At 36.4% G+C, this 22,680-nt stretch overlaps 1 protein-coding gene across 1 annotated transcript in view; it reads left to right on the plus strand.

The window, feature by feature from the left end:
* LOC150091716 (BOS complex subunit NOMO3) overlaps positions 1–22,680 on the plus strand; it is a 110,637-nt gene that overhangs the window by 24,601 nt on the left and 63,356 nt on the right. Inside the window, exons 3-4 of the mRNA XM_090369438.1 lie at positions 10,712–10,940; positions 17,725–18,297. Of these exons, the coding sequence (XP_090225564.1) occupies positions 10,712–10,940; positions 17,725–18,297 (802 nt within the window). The remainder of the gene's footprint in view (positions 1–10,711; positions 10,941–17,724; positions 18,298–22,680) is intronic.

Genomic DNA, 22,680 nt, shown 5'->3' on the forward strand with positions numbered 1-22,680 from the left:
ACGAAAAAGAGCAAAGAGTTCTTTACTTATGTAAACTCTAGAAGGAAGGGGATGAATCAGATTAGTCCACTTGATATCGATGGGTCAACTATTGATGATCCTGCTCAGGTAGCTAACAAACTGAATGAATATTTTGCATCGACATTCACACATGAGGAGTTATTCAGCGAGGGGAATGCCAGAGGTGTATTCAACTCTGGCAGTAAGCTAGAGAATCTTGTAATAACTGAGAGTAAAGTGAAGGAGAAATTGTTGAAGATAAATACAAGAAAGGCACCTGGGATGGATGGGATCTATCCAGTTATATTAAAGGAGGCAGCAAAGGAAGTAAGCAAACCCTTAGCCATAATTATGAGAGCTTCCTTGGACTCAGGGGAAGAACCCATGGACTGGAGATGTGCAAATGTTACCCCAATTCACAAAGGAGGATCAAAGGGCGACACAAGTAATTATAAACCTCTTAGTTTTACTTCTGTTCCAGGAAAATTAATGGAGGCACTGGTTAAAGAAGCACTGCAGGATCATCTAGACAAGACTTCAGTTATAGCTCAGACACAGCATGGTTTTGTTAAGGAGAAGTCTTGCCTGACCAATTTGATTGGATACTATGATGCAGTCACAAAAGAACTGGATGCAGGGAATAACTTTGATATTATATACTTGGATCTTAGAAAGGCTTTTGATACTGTTGCACATGGAAGACTGCTGCACAAATTGGAGCAGTGTGGCATTGGAGGCAAATTGCTGCTATGGATAAAGGGGTGGTTGAGGGGGAGAAGACAGAGAGTGGTAATCAATGGACACTGCTCATTGTGGACTAATGTTATTAGTGGTGTCCCTCAGGGTTCAGTATTGGGTCCATTATTGTTTTCTGTATTTAAAAATGATATTGATGATGGTATATCAAGCTTAATGTCCAAGTTTGCAGATGATACGAAGGTTGGCAGGGTTGTCAAGGACACTACTGACACTATGCTACTGCAACAGGATCTGGAAAGGTTGAGCAGATGGGCTGAGAGGTGGCAAATGAAGTTTAACATTGACAAATGTAAAGTACTACATATGGGAAACAGCAACCCCAGAGCAATGTATCAACTCTGTGGTACTACACTGACAGTGGTAGAGAATGAAAGGGACCTGGTGGTGGTTGTGCAGGCAGATATGACGTTTTCTGAGCAGTGCAGACAGGCTGCAAGAGTAGCTCATGGTGTATTGTTGATGATATATAGGAATTTTTCTAGCAGGGATAAGGAGGTGATTATAAGGCAATGGTCAGACCACACCTAGAGTACTGTATACAGGTCTGGAGGCCTCATTTCAAGGATGTAGAGATGCTGGAACGAGTACAGAGAAGGGCAACAAGATTAGTGAATGGAACAAAGAGGTGCTCTTACGAAGAAAGGCTTAAGTTTTGCAAATTACAGTGTCTGGAGACTAGGCACCAGCGAGGCGATCTGATAGAGGTGTATAAAGCCTTGAATGGTTTGAGCATGCTCAATGCTGATGGGATTCTTCCTCTTGCTCAGAATAATCACCTGAGAGGGCATAAATTCAAATTGAGAAAAGACAGATGTAGGATTGACGTGAGGAAATTTGCCTTTAGCCAGCGGGTGGTTGGTTGGTGGAATAGACTTCCATCCCTTGTCGTGGAAGTTGATAGCCTAAATAAGTTTAAGGCTCAGCTGGAAAGGTATTTCGAATGAAGAGAGCGATGAAGTGGAAGTGGGTTTTTTTTTTTTTGGCTGATGCTGCATAAGCTTGCTTTCTTGCATCAAATGCCTCTACTAATGCTAATGCTAAAGTTTTTCTAATAAACAGTCTTCTGTAATTATGACATTACTAATTTCGTATGGCTCACTCACACAGCCTCTTCTCATCATGAAGGGCTTTTGTCAGTAAAGACCAATACAAAGTACCTATTCATCTGCAACATCAGCTGGATTATCTAAGGCTTTCCCACACCCAGTGCACAATTGTCTGATCTGATTAGTTTTCTTCTTTATTGTATTCATATGCATGAAAAATGCCTAAATTCATATGAAAAAGCATTGACTCTCTTAGCCAATGTTTTCTCATATGCAGCGTTATTTGTGGTACCATTACAGATAAATTTGTACCTGTTATAGGCTTCAGTACTTTTCATTGCTCTATAATTGTCCCATGCTGTCTTTTTCTGCTCTATTTTACCAGCCAGCTATGCAGTCATCCATTTCAGCATCCTCCTACGGCACCATTTTCTTAAAGGTATGTATGTGTTCATGGCTTCTGTGATTTTTGCTTTAAAAGTATTCCATAATTCAGATGTATTTGCCATTGCTCAGCAATCTGCCTAATTCATACATGCCATATAGTGTGTGTGTGTGTGTGTGTGTGTGTGTGTGTGTGTGTGTGTGTGTGTGTGTGTGTTTTGAGTTGCCTGAGCGTAGCCCGGAGTTTCCCCCATTAACCGCTTCATTTCTTCTTGTAATATGGCATCTCTCTTCTGGCCATTGTTCTGTTGTGTGTAGTGGCTGGAACGGCAACCTAGCATGTTTCTTTTCCTCTTCCACTCCTACTGTTACTTTCCCTCTACCTTTTTGCTTTTCTAAGTCTAATAGGGACAAGTGGATAGTTGAGTTATTATCCCACACACATATACAAAATAGCCCTGAGACAGTGCTGTCTGGGTGGTGGTATCCACTGAGAATAAGTAACATTAGTCTTCTCCTTTAGGTGAAGCGTTACTTATTTGAAGTAGTGCAATATCATGGTAACTCGTGAAGGTATTCACAATATGAGATATAACTTAAAACGATGTCACCTTTGCAAATAATTTGCTAATTTAGAACTGGCTGTGTATTAATGATGCATTTGCACTTAACTTATACATAGTCCTATTATATCAGTATTAGTTGTCCTAAGCAGGAGTTCAAATTCAGCCATTTTATCAACGCATTCCTGAAATTACTGTAGATCTAGTTGATACTTAGTAGTAGTAGTAGTAGTGGCATGTGATGCAAGAAAGCAAATGTATGAGCTTATGCAGCATCAGCCAAAAAAAAAAAAAAAAAAAAAAAAATCACACCATTCCCTCCAAATGCCTGTCCAGTTCCTCCTTAAATTTATTCAAGCTATCAACTTCCACAACGACAGATGGAAGTTTGTTCCAGCAATTAACCACCCGCTGGCTAAAGGCAAATTTCTGCACATCTATTCTACATCTGTCTTTTCTTAATTTGAATTTATGCCCCCTTAGGTTTGTAATCTGAACAAGTGGAAGGATCCCATCAGAATTCAGCGTGCTCAATCCATTCAAGGCCTTATATACCTCAATCAGATCACCGCGCAGGTGCCTAGTCTCCAGCCACTGCAATTTGCAGAACTTAAGCCTCTCTTGGTAAGAGGATCCCTTCATTCCCCTCACCAATCTTGTTGCCCTTCTCTGTACCCACTCAAGTAAATCTACATCCTTCCTAAAATGAGGTCTCCAGACCTGTACGCAGTACTCAAGGCGTGGCCTGACCATTGCCTTATACAAAGGGATAATCACCTCCTTTTCCCTGCTAGCAAAATTCCTATATATCATTGACAAAACCCCATGACCTGCCCTGGCAGCCTGTCTGCATTGCTCAGAGAACTTCATATCTGACTGCACAATTACTCCCAGGTCTTTTTCATTTTCTACCACCTTAAGTGTAGTACCACACAGTTGGTACGTTTCTCTGGGGTTATTTCTACCCATATGCAGTACTTTACATTTGTCAAGGTTAAACTTCAGTTGCAACTTCTTAGCCCATCTGCCCAAATTATCTAGATCCTGTTGCAGTAGCAGACTGCCATTACTGTCATTAACAACCCTGCCAACCTTTGTATCATCTGCAAACTTCGACATTAAGCCTGATATACCTTCATCAATATCATTGATAAATAAACAAAACTACAGTGGACCTAACACCAAACCCTGTGGGACTCCACTAATAACATTAGTCCAAGAAGAGCAGCACCCATTGATTACCACCTTCTGTCTTCTCGCACTTAACCATCCTTTTATCCATTGTAGCAACTTACCCTTAATACCATTCTGCTCCAATTTGTACAATAGTCTTCCATATGCAACAGTGTCAAAAGCTTTCCTGAAATCCAAATATATGATATCAAAATTGTTTTTTGCATCCAGTTCCTTTGTAACCATTTCCTTTGTAAATATCCTATCAAATTTGTCAGACAAGACTTTCCCTTAACAAACCCATGCTGTCTGAATTATTGCTGCAGTCTTGTCTAGATGATCCTGCAATGCATCTTTAACCAGCGACTCCATTATTTTACCCGGAACAGAAGTTAACCTAACTGGTCTGTAATTACTCGTGTCACCCTTCGATCCCCCTTTGTGAATTGGGGATACATTTGCACATCTCCAGTCTGTGGGAACCTCCCCTGAGTCCAAGGATGCTCTCATAATTATGGCTAAGGGTTTGCTTAGTTGCCTTGCCGCCTCCTTTAATATAACTGGATAGATCCCATCCACCCCAGGTGCTTTTCTTACGTTTAACTTCAACAATTTCTCCTCCACTTTGCTCTCAGTTATTACAAGATCATTAAGCACCCTGCTACAATTTGATAACCTTCTGCCATTTTCAAACCTTAATAATTCCTCACTTGTGAATGTAGATGCAAAATACTCATTCAGTTTGTTTGCTATCTGAGCAGGATCATCAACAGTCGAACCATCGATGTCAAGTGGACCAGTCAGATTCATCCCCTTCCTTTTAGAGTTTATATAAGTAAAGAAATCCTTGCTGTTTTTCTTAGCATCTTTTGCCAAGGATTTCTCGTAATCTGCCTTCGCCTGCCGAACCTCCTTTGTGACCTGATTACAGATTAACTTATATCTGCCATAGGCTTCTGAGTCGCTTGATAATTTATATGCATTCCATGCTTCTCTATAAACGATAGAAGTAATCTTCTATCGTTTATAGAAGGTTACTGACACACCTCTAGAAGTTATTTTGGTTTGTATCCCAAGCTTTATCTTCCCCTTCACTCTTTAAACATTGCTACCCTCAGACCATCTTATCAACATCAGCTGTTGTGGCAGCAAACAAGAATTCATGGGGTTGAGTGCGAGCATTACCTTGACCCATATCATAAGATAAATGCAGATCTAAATTACCCTTCTCCCCCCCCCACCCAACCAGCAGTTTCCTTCGACCCTTAGGGTATCCTCAGTGATACTGGAAAAAATTCTTGCACCACCTTTGGTCAGATGAATATCATCTCTACAAAATAGATTCCTTCTTCCCACAAATACGGGCCATGCTGATAAAAAAAAAAAAAATTTCCTCCCCTAGAGCCTTGCAGATATCCTCAAGTCTCGAGTTAATCTACAAGGCTTTCCACATATAATCCCTCTTATCATGTCGGGTGGAATTGCAGACACTTACACATTCTGATCTAACTCAAGGCATTTTGCAGCATAGCCCTATATTTATCTAACAGGTGGTAGGTTGTGTATGTTTTAATATCATTGGTTCCCATGTGAGTAATAATTCTCTGTTTACCTCCCTTAAAATCTGACGATCTGTTGGTAACATCATCAGTCATTGCCTTCAGGATTGCCACTGTGTTGCTTGATGCACAAGTCAGGGCTCTAGCATTGAGTTGGGCAGCGACAATTTGATGGGCCCTCCATTTTAATTGCTTCTAGGGCAGTACTTCTCAAACTATCTGTGGTGAAGGACCACTTTCTTTTATTTTCAATCTGTCACAACCAATACTTTTGTAAAATACAGTAAAAATGAAATGGAAAAAAAAAACAGACATACAAAATACAAGCCCAAATTTTTTATTATTAGATTTAACAGATATAAAATTACATTTCAATAAATCAGAACAAACATAACGTAAGAAAAGAATTGCAAAAACTGTACACATTGTTCATTGAAAGTGTGCGTATAGTGTAATCTTTTGTAATTCTGTAATTATAACTAAACAAAAAAGTTATGAGTGACATAGTGATTCCCCATATTAAATGCCTATATGTGCACTTTGAACGAATATGTCAATATTTAAAGTTTTTAATGTGACAAATGAGCTTGCTTCTTGCTTGTTAACTTATCTAATCTAGGTTGGATTGATGACAGCTCTATTTGCAAAGGATATCTAAACTGTTTCTGTGTTTTGTTTTAATAACACTCAGTGGAGAAACCAGTGTCATAGAGGTATGTTGACAGGAATGGAAGAAGAGATTTTAAATCAATTTCAGCAAGCTCAGGATATTCATTTTTAACTTTTATCCAAAACGAGGCAAGTGATGCTGTATTTTCAAAATTCATCTTTAATCTTTTGTCAGTAGCCAGTTCCAACAATTTATCCTGTAAAGTTATGATTATATTTAAATTATCTTTCAATGAAAGAAATGGTTTCAGATCCATGAATTTCTTATGCGTGATCTTCTTTTGGTGGAAAATAAAATTCAAAACATTCTATCAAATTCGTAAGGTGTTCGGTGATAACTTTTCGCAGATGTGCAATATCAAGATCATCACCTACTTCATTGTTAATTGTTGTTAAATTATGGAACATGTCATAACAATCTGTAGAAACTCTGTTCTTCCGAGCTTTTAACATTTGTTTTTGCCTTTTGATCTTATCTGCCATTGAAAAACATTACATTCCTTCCTTGTATGGAAGTATTAAGATCATTAAAAATATCAGACAAATAAGCAAGTCTGGCTGTCCAATTCACATCTTTAAAAAGTTAGGACCAAACTAGTTTCTTATCTTGCATAAACACTAATAGTTCATTTCTTATTTCAAACATTCTTGATAGAACTTTTCCCATTGATAACCATGGTACCTCAGCATGCAATAGCAGTTGTTTATGCTCAGCTTCCATATTATCACATAATAAAGAGAATAATCTCAAATTTAATGTATTAGCCTTTACGTAATTCACAATTTTTACTATGTTGCTAAGCACACTGTTTAGTTCAGCTGACATTTTTTTCGTAGCAAGACTTTCTCAATGAATGAAGCAGTGCATTGATTTACATTCTGGTGCAAGCTCCTTAATCTGGATAACTACTCCAGAATGTTTTCCTGTCATTGCAGCTGCACCAGCAGAATGTACATTCTGCTGGTGCAGTTTTGTGTATGCTGGTGCAGTTTAAGTTTTGTGTAGTACATTCTACTGGTGCAGAATGTACTACACAAAACTTAAACTCCAAACCACATATGTTGGTAATGTAATCCTCCATAGTTTTATACAGTACAGAACTAGTTGTGTTTGTTGGCAATGAAGCTGAAAAAAAGAATTTTTCCTTCATATCACTATCATGTTCAAATCGCACATACACTAAAAGAATTGCAATGAAAAATACTGTGCAAACTTTATTTGTTCTATGAGTTGGTCTTCCATGTCATTAGCCAGTTCCTGAATATGTCGAGCTATGGTGTCATTGGAAAGTGGTACTTCAGCTACCTTCTTTGCCGCATATTCACCCAACATTTCCAAGAAAACATCTTTGCAGTCTTTCACTAATGTCTTGGCAATTGTATATAGTTTTTTAGTCTTAGCAACCCGAAGTGCTACTTTATAAGAACCTTCAAAGCACTAATGTTTATATGTGAAATATTGAATATCTGCTTCTGTCAGTTTTTTAACTGAATACTCTTTCTTTCCAAGAATTCTTTTGGTTTTGAAATTATTTCTTTGTTTTGTATGTAAATGCTGCTTAAGTTTTGATGGTTTCATTGCTTCATTAGCCAGTACATCTCTGTAAACAACACACTGTGGTTTTAGCAGTTTGCCATAAATTATGGCTACAAAACCGAACTCAATATATACTTGTATGAACTCTTTTGGTTTTCATTTCTTTGGAATCACTTCCATCGTCATCATTTGGTTTACTACTACTGTCACTTTCAGAAAAGGCTTGTCTTTTCTTGACAAAAAAGTCCATTGAACCTTGTTTTGCCATCTGTAAATTAGGGTTAAAAATAAATAATACAAATTTTACTTTCTAATTTGGCTAATAATCTATAAATTACAACACAGACTTGATTAAAAATTTAAAAAGTATTGTAAAAAATAAGTTATAAAATAATAAATGCTTACATTTTTTTTCAGATTTTTATACACTTTTGGGTTACAGTTCACAAACTAACTTTAAAATATCACATGTTGTAACATGGCCCTACTGCGCATGACTTATACACAGCTCGCACCACATGTGACTTACCACGCAAGTTTGACAACACCCGAACTGGCCTGTACCCTGTATAATGAGATGAGCCTACTGATCACGTGCTTGGATGTCATGGCAATGTCAAATTGCTATAAAAGTTTCTAAACACTTTGAATTTCTGTTCTTATCTTGTCATGGACTGGTAACAAACAGTTCAGGTCCACGGATCACCCTTTGATTAGCACTGTTCTAGGGTATCCACCCTGTTCTTCAAGCTCTCATAAATGCCCATCAAAATACTGGGTTCCCACCTGATTTCTTTGTACTTGTCTTATAAGGGCTCCATCATATCCTGTTCCAGATAGTCCACAAAATTGCACAAGCAGTACATTTTATTAGGCCATGATTCATAGGAGAACTGGCAGTTCAGTTATACAGTAAACTTGATATGCTTTCATCATCATTAAATAAATATTTAAAAACAGTAATGGGCCCAGCACTGAACCCTGAAGGACTTCATTAATAACATTAATCATAGAAGAGCAGTGCCCATTTATACCCCCCCCCCCTGTCTTCTGCCACTAATCCCTTTATTCATAGCAGTAACTTTCCCCCAGTACTACACTTCTCTGATTTATACAGCAGCCTTTCTTGTGGAACAGTGTCAAAAGCTTTACTGAAGTCTAAGTGTATGATGGCAAAATTATTTTTGCATCCAGTTTCTTTGTTACTGTGTTGTAGCAGCATATCAGATTAGTTAGATATGATCTCCCCTTAATAGAGCCATGCTTTGATTTCTGTATAACTGCATTCCTGTCAAGATTATCTTGCAGCAACACTTCTTTAACTACTAACACAACACCAATATTTCCCAAAAACAGAAGTCAAGGTTATGTGTCTGTAATTACTTCTCCCTTTTGATTCCCCATTTCTGAATATTTCTGCATCGTCAATCTGCCCTCCCCCATCCGATTTCAAGGATGCTCTCATATTTATGGCCAAAGGCTTTTAATGTGTTTAATATAGTTTTACTTTTAGCTTCAACACTTCCACTCTCTTTTCAGTTATCACAAAATCATTTAGCCCCCAGTTATAATTTGGTATATTTCTGGTATTCCTATCCCTAAAAGATTCTTCATACATGATTATAGATACAGAATACTTATTCAGTTTTGTGAGCAGTCTAAACTGGACTGTTAGTAGGTTATGCTATCTATATTTAGTGGGCCAGTGTGGTTCGCCCCTTTTCTTCTCATGTTATTATAAAGTTACATACACTGAGCGATCACTGAATTATGACCACCTAATACTTCGTAGGGCTGCCTTTTGCCCTCAGTACAGCAGCTATCCGACGCGGCATTGATTCAGCAAAGTGTCGGAAGTGTTCGGGAGGTATGGCCAACCAAGCAGTGTGTAATGCGGTCAGCAATGGAGGTGATTGGTGTATCCAGACATCTGATATGCCTTTTTGTAGTGTCCCACAAGTGCTCTATAGGATTGATATCGAGGGAGTTTGGAGGCCAATCGATATGCTGGAAGTCAGAACTGTTCCTCAACAAGTGCCCGATGGCTCAGCACATTGTCATCTTGGAAGACCATCAACATTCGGGAAAAAGTGTAACATAGCAATGTGTACACAGTCAGCAAGCAGTTGACAATAGCGGAGACAACTGATATGTTCCACATGCACCAGGGGTCCAAGTTCCTGCCAGTGAAACATGCCCCACACCATACAACCGCCTCCACCGGCCTGCACTTTTGATACCATGCATGATGGATCAAGAGCCTCATGTGTTGATGCCAAATTCGTACACGACCGACCAGCACACCTTCTTCCAGTCTTCTAATGTCCAACTTGCATGCTCTTTGCACCAGGCGAGTCTTTTATGCCGATGAACCTTGGTTAGGAGAGGAAGCCATAGGGTTCGTCTACTGGTATAGCCCATACGTGCAATGCATGGTCATGCCAGATATTGTTCCGGGTTGGCCCATGTTGTATTAGGTAGTCAACTCTTCAACACTGCTGCGCCTGTTTGCTTGTACGAGTCGTCGGACCCGGCACTCACCTCTAACATCAACCTTTCGCTGACCTTTGCAGTTTTGCCGTCGGGTCGTTGTTTGACCATTTTGATGCCAGTCCTGGTACACCAGCACTCGAGGCACCAGCTCTTTGAGTACCCACAATCTGTCTTTTATCAAAGTCCGATAAATCCTTCCTTTTACCCATCGTGCTCGGAATTTTACTACTTACTGAACCACTGACACCTTATCTATGCTATGTAGGTTGACTAACTGTGCACTCTCGTACCTCACGCAGTCAACAGGTCACATTCAGTTTTCATAGGGGGTGGTCATAATTCAGTCACTCAGTGTATACTGATGTTGATATTATTTAATTAAAATTAATTACTTAAAGTTTAGATATTTTTTAAATATTTAATTCTAATAAATGAGGAAAACAGTACTATGTCATTTTTGAAATTTACAATTAAAATGACTATCTAACATTTTAATATTTGTAATATATATGGAATTGTTGCTTACAGATATACAAAGCAGGGAAGCTTGAAATATCAAACAGATTGTGCTCCAAATAATGGCTATTATTTAATTCCTCTTTATGATAAAGGAGACTACATTCTTAAGGTAGAACCTCCTAGTGGTTGGAGTTTTGAGCCCAATAGTGTGTCACTACATGTCGATGGAAGTACAGATCCATGCAGTTTAGGTCAAGATATCAATTTTGCATTTAAAGGATTTTCAATTACTGGAAAGGTATAGTATCTATATGTATACAAATAATGAATGCCTTTTATTTTACACTAAACTGAATGGGGAAACTATATGATGGATGTAATAGGATGTAAGCTATAAAAGGTTCCTTTATTTATAAAGCTTTAATTTGTTAATGCTAAAAAAACTTACAAATTAAAAAAAAAAAAGTGATGAGTTTCTTATTTAGTTTAAAGTTTATTAACATTTGCACTTATTCTCTGTTGTTGTAATTCATAATTTCTAATGAATGTTATACTTGGTCTCCCAAATGTCAGGAGATATCCTTGGAGATATAATTTTTTTGCCCTTCCTAAGGTATGTTGCATTTTTAATTGTATTTGCAAATGCTTAAAATACCTATTATCTTCAGCACGTCCTTCCATCTATCCACCCCAATTCAACATTAAATTAATGAGCAACTCCTGAGGGAGAATGAGTTTTTTGAATTTTAGAGTTGGCTCTTTTAAAATCAAATATATGGTTATGTTGAGAGAAGGCTCTGTGTTTGTTCACAATGAAATATGAATAACACTTAGGCTAGACAAAGACAGTATCAAATTTAAAATTGAGAAAGGAGTTCGACCAGGAGACACAATAAGAAGACAAACACATGGATTAGGCAGCAAACGCAAGTAAAGGACATTCTCATAAAAATTAAAAAACTGAAATGGACTTGGACATGACACACAGCTCGAAGACATGATGACAAATGGACTAAGAAAATAATGAACGGTACCCAAGAGGAGCTAAAAGAAAACCTGGAAGATGACAATGGAGATGGACAGATGAAATTCAAGCGTTCGTGGGTAGTAAATGGATGGCCATTGCACAAAACAGAGGAACTGAAAAGTTGCTGGAGAGGCTTTCATCCTGCAATGTATTGAAAATGGCTGATGATGAATAACACTAATTAAACTATAAGAATTGTTACAGGTGAATTTTTTTGTGTATAAATATTATATGCATATAGGAGAGAAAAAATTCACACATTTTTATATATATATATATATTTTTTTTTTTTTTTATTGCATTTATTGTAAGCAGTTTCATAAGTGCTTACTAAATGAAATATAGAACAAAGCTTTTATTCATTGTAGGTGCCAAAAAAGTCGTAATTACTACCACACTCATCATTGCTAATATTTTGTTCTCAACATTTGACTTCTTCAGAAATTGTAACATCTTCAGTGCCATCAAGAACATTGCTAATTCCAAATTTCTTGAAAGATGGCAACTGTCTCATGTTTTGCTAACTCCCATGAATTTTTTGTCCACTTGCACGCTCGTGAAGTTGTTGGTTATATCATTTATCCTTGGTGTCAAATAATGATTTTGTGCATCCAATTGGTCTGCTCCTTACACTGGAATGCTTTAAAGGGTTTGTTAATTGAGATGTACAGTGGCTGTTGGCTAAGACTTCATGGAATTACAGCTAACTTAGTGTTTAATTCAGGAACCCTTTTTATTGTTAATGTGATCAGAAATGGCCATACACTAAAAAAGTTAGCTTTTGTAGGCCACCTAGACATTTTAACTGTATTTGTTTCTCTATCTGCAGTTACGAATAAAAACATCACTGTGTGCAAAGGTGTACCAGTACACCTTTGGACCCACAAGACACGAATTTTGGGCAATGATTTCCAAGAAAAAAAGCATGTTTTATGGCCTGGTAACTATAATATATATAATTAACTTCATTTATGATTGGAAAAAACAGTCCCATTATGTATACATTTTACTGCTAAAAGAAGAGAGAGAAACAGAAAAGGCCAACCATTTGTTGGGGGGAACAGACTGTTTGTTGAGAGGAAAAGTAAGGTTCATTCTTCAACCACCATGTTTCCAGTTGTTCTATAATTCTCAAAAGAGAATTAAAGGATGAAGTGAGTAATTACCTCCTTCATTTCTTTACAACTTGGCTTCTGTTCCAGGGGAACAGTGGAATCACTGGTAAAGAAGTAATGAGGACTATCTACATGGGAATGATTTTATACTGCAATCACTGCATGAATTTGTTAAGGAGTGACCCTGTCTGAACAATCTTATTGGATACAGTGATGCAGTAAGAAAGGAAATTGAATGCAAAAAATAATTTTGATATCATATATATTTCATAGAACTTTTGATACTTTTTCATGTGAAAGACTGTTGTAGAGGTTGGAGCAGAATGGCATTAAAGGCAACTTTCTGCTACAGATAAAGGGATGAGTGAGTGAGGGAAGATAGATAGTGGTTATCAATGGACATTGCTCTTTTTGGACCAACATTATTGGTGAAGTTCCCCAGGGTTCATCTTGGCTCATTGTTATTTTCAGTATGCATTGAAGGCTTAATGTCTAATTTTGCAGATGATAACAAAGGTTGGCAGGATGGTTAATGACAATAATCAGGGTATGCTACTACAACAAGATATAGAAAAATTAGGCAGATGAGTTGAGAAATGGCACTTGAAGTTTAACATTGAGAAATGCAAGGTAATGTATATGGGTAATATATACATATATATAATGAATGATTCTTTATTGAATAATATAACTGTGTGGTACCACAATCAAGTAGTATAGAATGAAAAAGACCTGGGGAGGGACAGGTAATTGTGCAATCGGACATGTAATTCTTTAAGCATGTTGAATCCATGTTGACTGCTAGGATGGCTCATGGGATTTATTCTGTGATATATAGGAATTTTGTCAGTAGGCATAAGAAGATAATTATTCTGTTGTACACATATGGCAATGGTTAAGGCCACCTCTTGAGTTTTGCATACAGGTCTTGTATGCAAAAGGATGTAGACCTCTTAGAACCTATGCAGAGAAGAGCAAAGGAATTAGTTTGAGGGAACAAGGGTACTCTTATGAAGAAAGACTTCCATCCTGCAAATTGCAATATCTGGAAACTGGCACCTTCAAGAAGATCTGATTGAGATGCTGAAGGCTTAGAATAGGTTCAGTGAGCTGTACGCTGATGGCATCCTTCCTCTTGCTCAGACAAAACATGGAGGCATAAATTTAAAGAAAGGATGATTACAGGATAGACATGCAGAAATTTGCTTTTAGCCGGAGTTGAATTTTGGAACAAACTTCCATCTGGTGTCATGGAAATGAATAGTATGAATAAATTAAAGAAGAATTATACAAATTATTCAAGACTGATGATGTTGGAAGTTGCATACTTTTCAACACAGAGAATGGAATTACAGGTTCACAATTTAGCATCCATTTCTCCTGAACTTTATGTTGTTTTTGTATATTCCTCCTTTACGCTAACTTTGTGTAATTGTCTTTCATTAACATCCCAATTCTTAGGCAAAAAAGTCAGGATTCAACATGGAATCCAGAAGTGCCACCAATTACAGAAGAACCTCAGAAATCAGCATCCTTGGGCACATAGCATGTTCTGGATTTTTTTAAAATTCATTTTTTACAGGTATCCCTAATATTCAAGGATAATTCATGATTTTTATGAGATAATACAGTAGTCTCTAATCGCTATAAGCTGCAGAGAATGATAGTCACTAGCATTAACAAAAAATTTATACCCTGGATTAGTCCAGTGGATAAAGTACTTGCCTAAGAAATAAGGGCCATGGGTTCAAATGCTGCCTCTGTAGTATTATGATTGTCCAATATTTTTTAATATGAGGTATAAATAGTGCAAATTGCCTTAAAAACTAAGTAAATTACTACTGTAGTATTATGTGTGTTTTGTGAACTTGTATTGAATGCCATGCAAAATGAATGATTTCATACATTGATACAAAGTAACAATGACATATACAGCCCCTCCTCGACTTATGTAATGGTTGCGTTCTGCAGAACTCTATGTAAGTCGAATTTTGTGTTGGAATTTCCTTAAAGGCTTTTGCAGCACTTGCAAGTATGGGCACTGAATTTGATTGAAGCAAAAAAGAAATGTTCGATGAACCTCTAAATAGAATTATTTATTCAATTTTTTTCATCTCATGCACAGGAAAAATTTCAAATGTGTACAAAAGTGTGCAATTACAAAAATTTTACTTTAACGTTTTGGAAACCAGTGCGATGCTTGAACCTGTTAAACCACCCATTGCTTGCCATGAACTTGGCTTGGCTTGGGGTTTGCCGTACTTATGCTTAATATCTTCATAAATACTTCTTGCTTTTGCTTGATTGGCCATTAGACTCAGGGGCACTCGCTTCTGAATCTGATTTTCCATCCATTTTGTTAATAGCTTTTCCACCTTCGATATAGCACCTGAATGCTGTTTTGTGATCACTGTTGATCTTAATGCATTGATCACTTAACATGTTCTTTTATACGCGAACTGTCCTTTAAAATAGTATTCACTGTTGAAGTAGCGAGACCTAATTGCTGTGCAATAGATGACAAACTTTGTCCTGCTTTGTACTTCTTAATCATTTTTATCTTCATTTCTAAATCAATTTTGTTTCGTTTCCTGGCACTGCCAGCACTTGTATTTTCTGTTTGTTGCTTTCCCTTCATCATTTCAATAAGTAAATAGGAACGAAGAGAAGATTCTGAAAATTTATTTGGTTTTTATATGCTTGAAGATTTTGGTGAAGGGGAAACACATTCCACCATAATAACGTAAAAACCCACAGAATTCCAGTTGTCGGTATTATCGCAAATGCAATAAGATCGAGTTTACTACCCATTTATATTCATTTGATTTAATTAGTATTATTCATATGTTCCGCTCCTGCCCACCTGGCTACAGAGGCACCACTGGCCTCTGTGATTGCATTTATTAATTGTATATTAATTCTATTAAATAGCAATTCTTTTAACCAAAAATCATGAGACAATAACAGGATATCAAAATTATAATAATATATATGAGGGGTGGTCAAAAATTTCTGAAAATGAAGCATAAAAGATATAGGTACAAATTTTTTTTTATTTTTCATGTATTCATCCCAAATTTCAATATACTTATTGTATTTAATCTGCAAAGAGTTTATACCTTCAATTTTTTTTTTTTTTTTTCAGATTGAGCATTACACTAGGCTTCCATGGCTGCTTTTATCTCTTCATATTTAAAATCTTTTCCATGAAGATGGACTTCAGATTCAGAACAAATAATAGTCACTTTGAGCCAGATCTGAGCCATATGGAAGGGGTGGTTTAATTGTTCAAATTTTAATTGTACATTCATGAATTTTAGTCTGTGCACCTGGTATTTGTGCACAGGTGCATTGTCGTTGAGAAGCAAAACTTGTTTCTTCGTCTTTTTTCCTCAGAATTTCTGCTTTTAATTTTGGCATAAGGCTAGCCTTATGCCAAAATTAAAAGCAGAAATATTCCCCAGTTACTGTGGTTTAGGTGCAAGGTAATCAATTAACAATGCTCCTTTTGTATCCTAGAAAATTTAGGCCAACTCTTTTCCATCTGATTGTTGGGTTTAAAACTTTTTGGGGCAGTAATATCCTTTATGTAGCAGTATTCCCTCTCTCTCTCTCTCTCTCTCTCTCTCTCTCTCTCTCTCTCTCTCTCTCTCTCTCTCTCTGTGGACAAATTTTCAGTATTTCTCAGTATCAGTGAAGATGAAACAATAGATGTTTTGTAATATCAGTTCTGTCAGTTTTGGCATGTAAAACTACCAGAAGCTATTATGAAAGAAGAAAGAATTGATATACAGTGGTTGGAGAACTGATGTGCAGCAGAAAACTATGTGATAAATTATCTCAAGTCAAGATTGGTATTTTAACAATTCCTTATAGCAATGATAAGTGTGAGAGGATATTCAGCCTATTAAAAAAACGAAAATTCAGTTTAGATCTCTTTCTGATGAAATTTTGGAAATGCTTTTGATATCCAAGTCCAGACAGCAGTGTCATGATTATGAACAAAATCTTGACTCAACGTTTTTGTCTAAATCAGTCTAAGTCTGTAACAGTATCTTCCTTGAACAATGATGATCACTTGGTGGTATCACCAAATAGTCCAAGATAGAAATCCAGAAAAATCCTAGGTGTACTAATCTGTAAAAGCATACTGTCCTGTGGGTGTGTCTGCATTTTCACCTTAAACATGAACCAAGAATGCATTAATGCACATAATTTGAGAATATCTATATTTCATAACACATCTAATTTAGAATGCTTAAAAATAAATAATTAAAGCTCAACATTTCTGTCTGAATCAGGCCTGTAACAGTATTTTCTTTGAAGCATTTTCTTTGATGATCATTTGGTGGTATCAATCCAATCCATAAATCTCGCATTAGTGCACCCAGAAAAATCCTGGGTGCACTAATGTGAGAAAGCATACTATCCTGATAAACAATCTCTGTGGCATGTGGGTGTGCATTTTCGCCTTTAAATATGAACAGGAATGCATTAATCACAACTTGAGGATACCTATATTTCATAACATAACTAATGTAGACTGCTTAAAAATAAATAATTAAATAAAACTAAGAAAACTAATAATAAATAATAATAATCCAAAACATGTCTGAAATATAATGTACTTTACTGCATGTTTAGCTAACAACCAATTTGTTATTTTGAAAGCAGTTGAATGAAACCATAAAGCATATAACACACCATTTAGGGTTATTCACTTCCCGAGGGAAGCTTTCACCCTACCTTGGTATATCCTCAATTCTGATATGTTTCAGCACTTGTTGGTGCCTTATTGGAAGTGGGTAGGGAGATGTGTTCTTAACTTTATTCTACTTCCTTCAAAATAACATCTTTTGATGTTAACTGTTTTGGTAATAGCATGGCAGTTTTTAAATGATGTAAACCTAGATACAGATGATGCCTTTCTTACTTTACAGGTTATTAGCCAAAATAAAGCTGATGGTCCTCCTGGAGTAAAATTAACCCTTAAGAAATCATCTGGTGAAGTAGTTAAAGAAACTTATTCTGGTGGTGATGGACAATACAGTTTCACTCATATTCTTCCAGGAGATTATGTTGTTGAAGCTTCACATCCAAAATGGTTACTAGAGAAGACTTCGGTTCCAGTTGTTGTGCTCCAAGATAATGGAAAAGCTGGTGATGGGATTGTTGTAGCAGGTTATGATGTTAAGGGACAAGTAATTAGTGAGGGTGAACCCATCCAGGGGGTTCATTTTATTCTTTTTTCTCAGAGTAAGTCTTTACAGACTCTGAAAATACCAGATTGTAAAAAGGATCCTGTCAAAGGCTTTAATATTCAAGTAAATCTACCATATATTTGTTATGTTACATCTAGAGATGATGGAAGCTTTCTCTTTACATCCCTTCCACCTGCAGAATATAAATTGGTGCCATTTTACAAAGGAGAGCATATTGAATTTGATGTTTCTCCACCAGAGGTTGATTTTGTTGTTAATCATGGCAGTGTTGTATTTTTGGAAAAATTTCAGGTATGGTTACATTAGTATTTTTAACTTATGAGAAATACTGTATGTTTAACTTATGAGAAATATATTTAGTTTTTTTTTTCCTAGTTTATGCTTGAAGGTTTAAACCTGTGCTCAGTACAATTTTATCAAAGAAAAAAAATCTGAATATTGTATTATGATGCATTTTAGTATATAAATCTAACATGGAGTTCCCAAAAACCTTGTCTCACACTAGTTTTCAATTCTAGCTAGTCTAAAGGTTATAAATTCTGAATTCATTTTTGGAATACTGCTTTCTGAACAAACTGACAGACACCAGCACAAATGTAAACAAACAAACCTTAGTGAAAACATATAAATATGTATGCAATTCATTTAAAAATAGCATTACAAAACTTATATGTCTCTAGTAAATGACATGATGCTTAACTAATTAACAATTCTCATTATGGGAGAAGCATTCAGTAACGTGAATGCAAATCATGAACTAAACTCTAATAACTCCTTTTAAGGTAAAGTTTTTTGTGTTCGTTTTAAATCGCAGTAAGCAAGGTCCTCATAATTTGTGTTGAGACAAATTTTTCGTTGTTGTCATCGGGCCAAATTTTAAAAAATCAAACTAGTGGGAGTAACTTTTGAAAGGGAACGTGTCCTTCATAAACTCATCTTGCTGAGTAGTATAAGGCTGAGATTGTCAGTCATACCCATAATTTTAAAATTATGTAATCCTGGTTTGAATCCCTCCATATTTTTTATTTGAACAAATCCTATCATGGAGGGCCACAGTCATGAAGCATGATCAGCAGTGACTAATATTGCCACTCATTTATTTCTGACAATGATGTTCTCCTTTTTTTTCTTCTGTGTGGATTTCCTTTTCTTCCCCCCCCCCCCATTTCCTTTCGTTCTTCCTTTTCCTCTTCTTTCCACTTATGTTGTTTTGTTTTCTTGACATGCAGTGCCTTGTACTATTTTTACATGTGATTTTGTTCACATGCAGATTTATAAGAGTTGATAGTATTTTCAGGTTCATTTGATGAAGTCCTTTCTTAAAAGCTACTCACACTAATTTTTATGCAATTTTTTTTTTTTTTTTTTTTAATTTTGTTTTTAACTAGTTTATTTTTATAATATTTATTGTTTAGTCAGCCTCAGTTGATAATCTTATTTTCTTTTACTATGGTGATTTTTTCTTTTAAATAAAATGTGTACACTTCACTGTGTTCAGTTTTTGATCTTGGGGATTATTTCTTTTTGCACTTAATGGTTTTGTGTTTTGTTACTGTTGACTTTTTTGTCCCTCTGTTTTTTTTTTTTTTTTTTGCAATTCCACTGAAGAAAAAAAAGGGGGAACTTCACTCAAGTTCCAGCAATTTCAGATGAATTTCATTAAATATTCATGCATCCATATCATAACTATTTGGATCACAAATTGCTGTGTCTTTTTCACTGGTAGATGTACATTTTACATCCATTTAGGTCTGAACCTTGAACAGTATTTCTTAGTTGATATGTAAAGCTCAGTAGCCTCCAAGATTAAATCCCTGAAGGCTTCCCATTTAGAATTCACCATTGGTAACATCATCAGTTGATCCCACTGTATAGAATTTAAAAACTGTCTGAGACCACTGTAGTCACCTTTACAAAAACAAAAACCCTTCCCTTTACTCTTGATGGTAGTTGCATCTTTAAGTAAATCCCACATCAGTACACTGTGATCACTATCACCTAGTGGTTCCTTTATCTGCAAATCCTTAATGCATGTTTCTGCAGAAAACAATCCTTCAATAAATCCACAAAAGTCTTGCTAGTGTGCAAGTGACCAACCACAAGTTCCAGTCAATATCTGGAAAGTTAAAATCTCCCATTACAAGACATTCTGATTTACTGGCCCATTCTATTTCTCTGCACAACTGTTCATTGTACTCATCAGAGTCATTGGGGCTATAACATACTCCTCTCATTTTCCCTTTCCCAGTGTTTATGTCACACCAAACAGATCCAAAATTGCACTGTCCACCCATGTCAACTGGATGCACTTCGTTAGATTTTGTGTTTCTTAACTAACAGCATAACCCCTCCTACCCTGTCTGTCCTTTCTGTACACATTGTACTCCCCAAATTCCAATTCTGCACTGCTTATATCTGTGTGACACCATGTCTCTGATATCCCAACAATATCTGCCTTTGATGTCTTGATCAGCACTTCAAATTCATCAATTTTATTTACTATACTTCTAGCATTAGTGTACATGCAAGTATACATGCACTTGTTCTTACTCTTAGTTACCCTTAACACAGCCCATGTATTTACTTGTTCCATGATGACTCCCAGCAGCTCTTGAAGTCCCCAGAAACTTGCTCTGTAGGCTGCTGCTCATTACAATAGAAGCAGTGCAAGAATCACTTTTGCCTTTGTGTGGCTACCGTTAATCTATCAGTCTGTGAATCCTCCCACTCTAGCAGTTTTCCGACCCACCTAATGCTGCCTCAACAGCATCAGCAAATATTCTTGAACCCTTTCTATTTAAGTGTATCCCATCCCTGTAGAAGCAGTCTCTCCTGTTAGCAAGTACAGACCACGCTGAAAAAATTCTTCCCCATGAGCCTTGCACAATCTCTCCAGGGCTGAATTGATTGATTGACAAGGCTCTCATCATATACTCCCTCCTATTATGTCTGGGCAGAATTGCAGACACTTTCAAATTTAATCCTAACTCGCAACTTTTTTCCAGCATTGACCTGTACTTGTTAAGTAAATATACAGATCTCTTACTCTTAAGGTCATTAGTGCCAACATGTACAACAATATCACGTTTTGTGCCCTTAAAAGATATCTGCCATCAACTTTTGCCCCTGGCAGACATACCCTGGTCCTGTTCCACCTATAGTTAATAAAAACAAAAATGTTTACACGAGAACAGAAATATCACATAATTTCTGAATTGACAATAATCAATATATATATATATATATAATAAAATATAATTGGTACCATCATTTGAATCAAGTATATATATACTTAATATGTCATTAACCCCTAACAAGCGTTGATCACAATCATCTGTATAAAGATTGTGAGAGGTTAATTATTTTACTAGCTATGGGTTATATGAGGCGCGTTAAATAAGGTGCATGAGTTAATCGAGGGAAATAAAAAGGATACCAAGTGAAAGCTCATAAATGGTTTTATTTTTATTCAAAAGTAATCATCAGCTGATTAAATGCACTTGTTACATCATTCTAAAAGTTTCTGAAAAGAGTCAGAAAAGATGCCCAAAGAGATTATGTTCAGTTTGGTGGTTATGTTTTTCTTTATGCACTCAATTCTGAAATCTCTTTCCTTTGAGGGCAGTTTTACCTTGGGAAAAAGGAAAAGTCCGCTGGCACTAGATCAGAGTCGAGTGGATGTTGATCTGTATAATGCCTTGTTTCATCAAAAATGTCTTCACAAGTGCAGAATGGGCAGGGGCATTGTCGTACTACAAGAACTAGCTGCCTTTCTCTCGAAATTGTGACCTCGCCCAGTCTTTGAAACACCTGTATGTAGAATGCAGCATTGTCTCTTACCCCCTTCAGGTTCAGATTCCTTGTGAATCATTCCCTGTTTGTTGAAAAAGATAATTAGCATTGTCTTCATCCTGGACTTCTGAAACAAAACTTTTTTGAGCCTTGGTAATGATTTTGAAGTTCACTGCATGCTCTGATGCTTCATCCCTGAATTGTCCTTAAACACCCGGGATTTTACCAAAGAAATTACGATTGTTTTGATGAGTCTGGATGAAGTCTTTGCAAAATGACACTCTTCATTGCTTCTTATCCATGAGTCTGTGTGGCACAAATTTTGCACATGCTTCCTTTTCCCTAAATCTTCATGCTTCATCCTCAGCTGTCATTTTGTGTGTCAAATCACTATCTCTTGCCACAATTTTACAACTGTCTTCATTTCGAGAGGTTGATGGATGCCCACTTCTTAGGTCATCATGAACACCCTTTTGGCTATCTTTGAACTGCTTTTACCATTCAAACACATTGGTACAACTTAACATTTCATCACCATAAATAGTTTTTAACATTTCTTACGTTTTTGTTCCAGTTTTCCAGTTAAAGAAAATTTTGATATTCATTCATTGCTGCATTGCAGAATCCTAACACAGAACTTTAACACTACTAACAAAAACTGGTATTTACTTGAAACCTGTCAGCCTACTGGACAATCATTGTGCCACCATCTATTGGAGGAGTTTGAACTGCAGTATACTACTTCTGTTTATTTTCAAACTCATTGAACATACTGCATCAGCATCAGTCTGGGAACCATGCCTCATATTTTAAAATAATTTTTATGTTAGATTAAAGGACCTTAAAAATTTAAACATTTAAAAATATCCATTACTTCAGAAA

The sequence above is a fragment of the Mastigoproctus giganteus genome, chromosome 1, assembly GCF_048544385.1.
Source record: "Mastigoproctus giganteus isolate SK-2022 chromosome 1, ASM4854438v1, whole genome shotgun sequence".
NCBI classification, from domain to species: Eukaryota; Metazoa; Arthropoda; class Arachnida; order Uropygi; family Thelyphonidae; genus Mastigoproctus; species Mastigoproctus giganteus.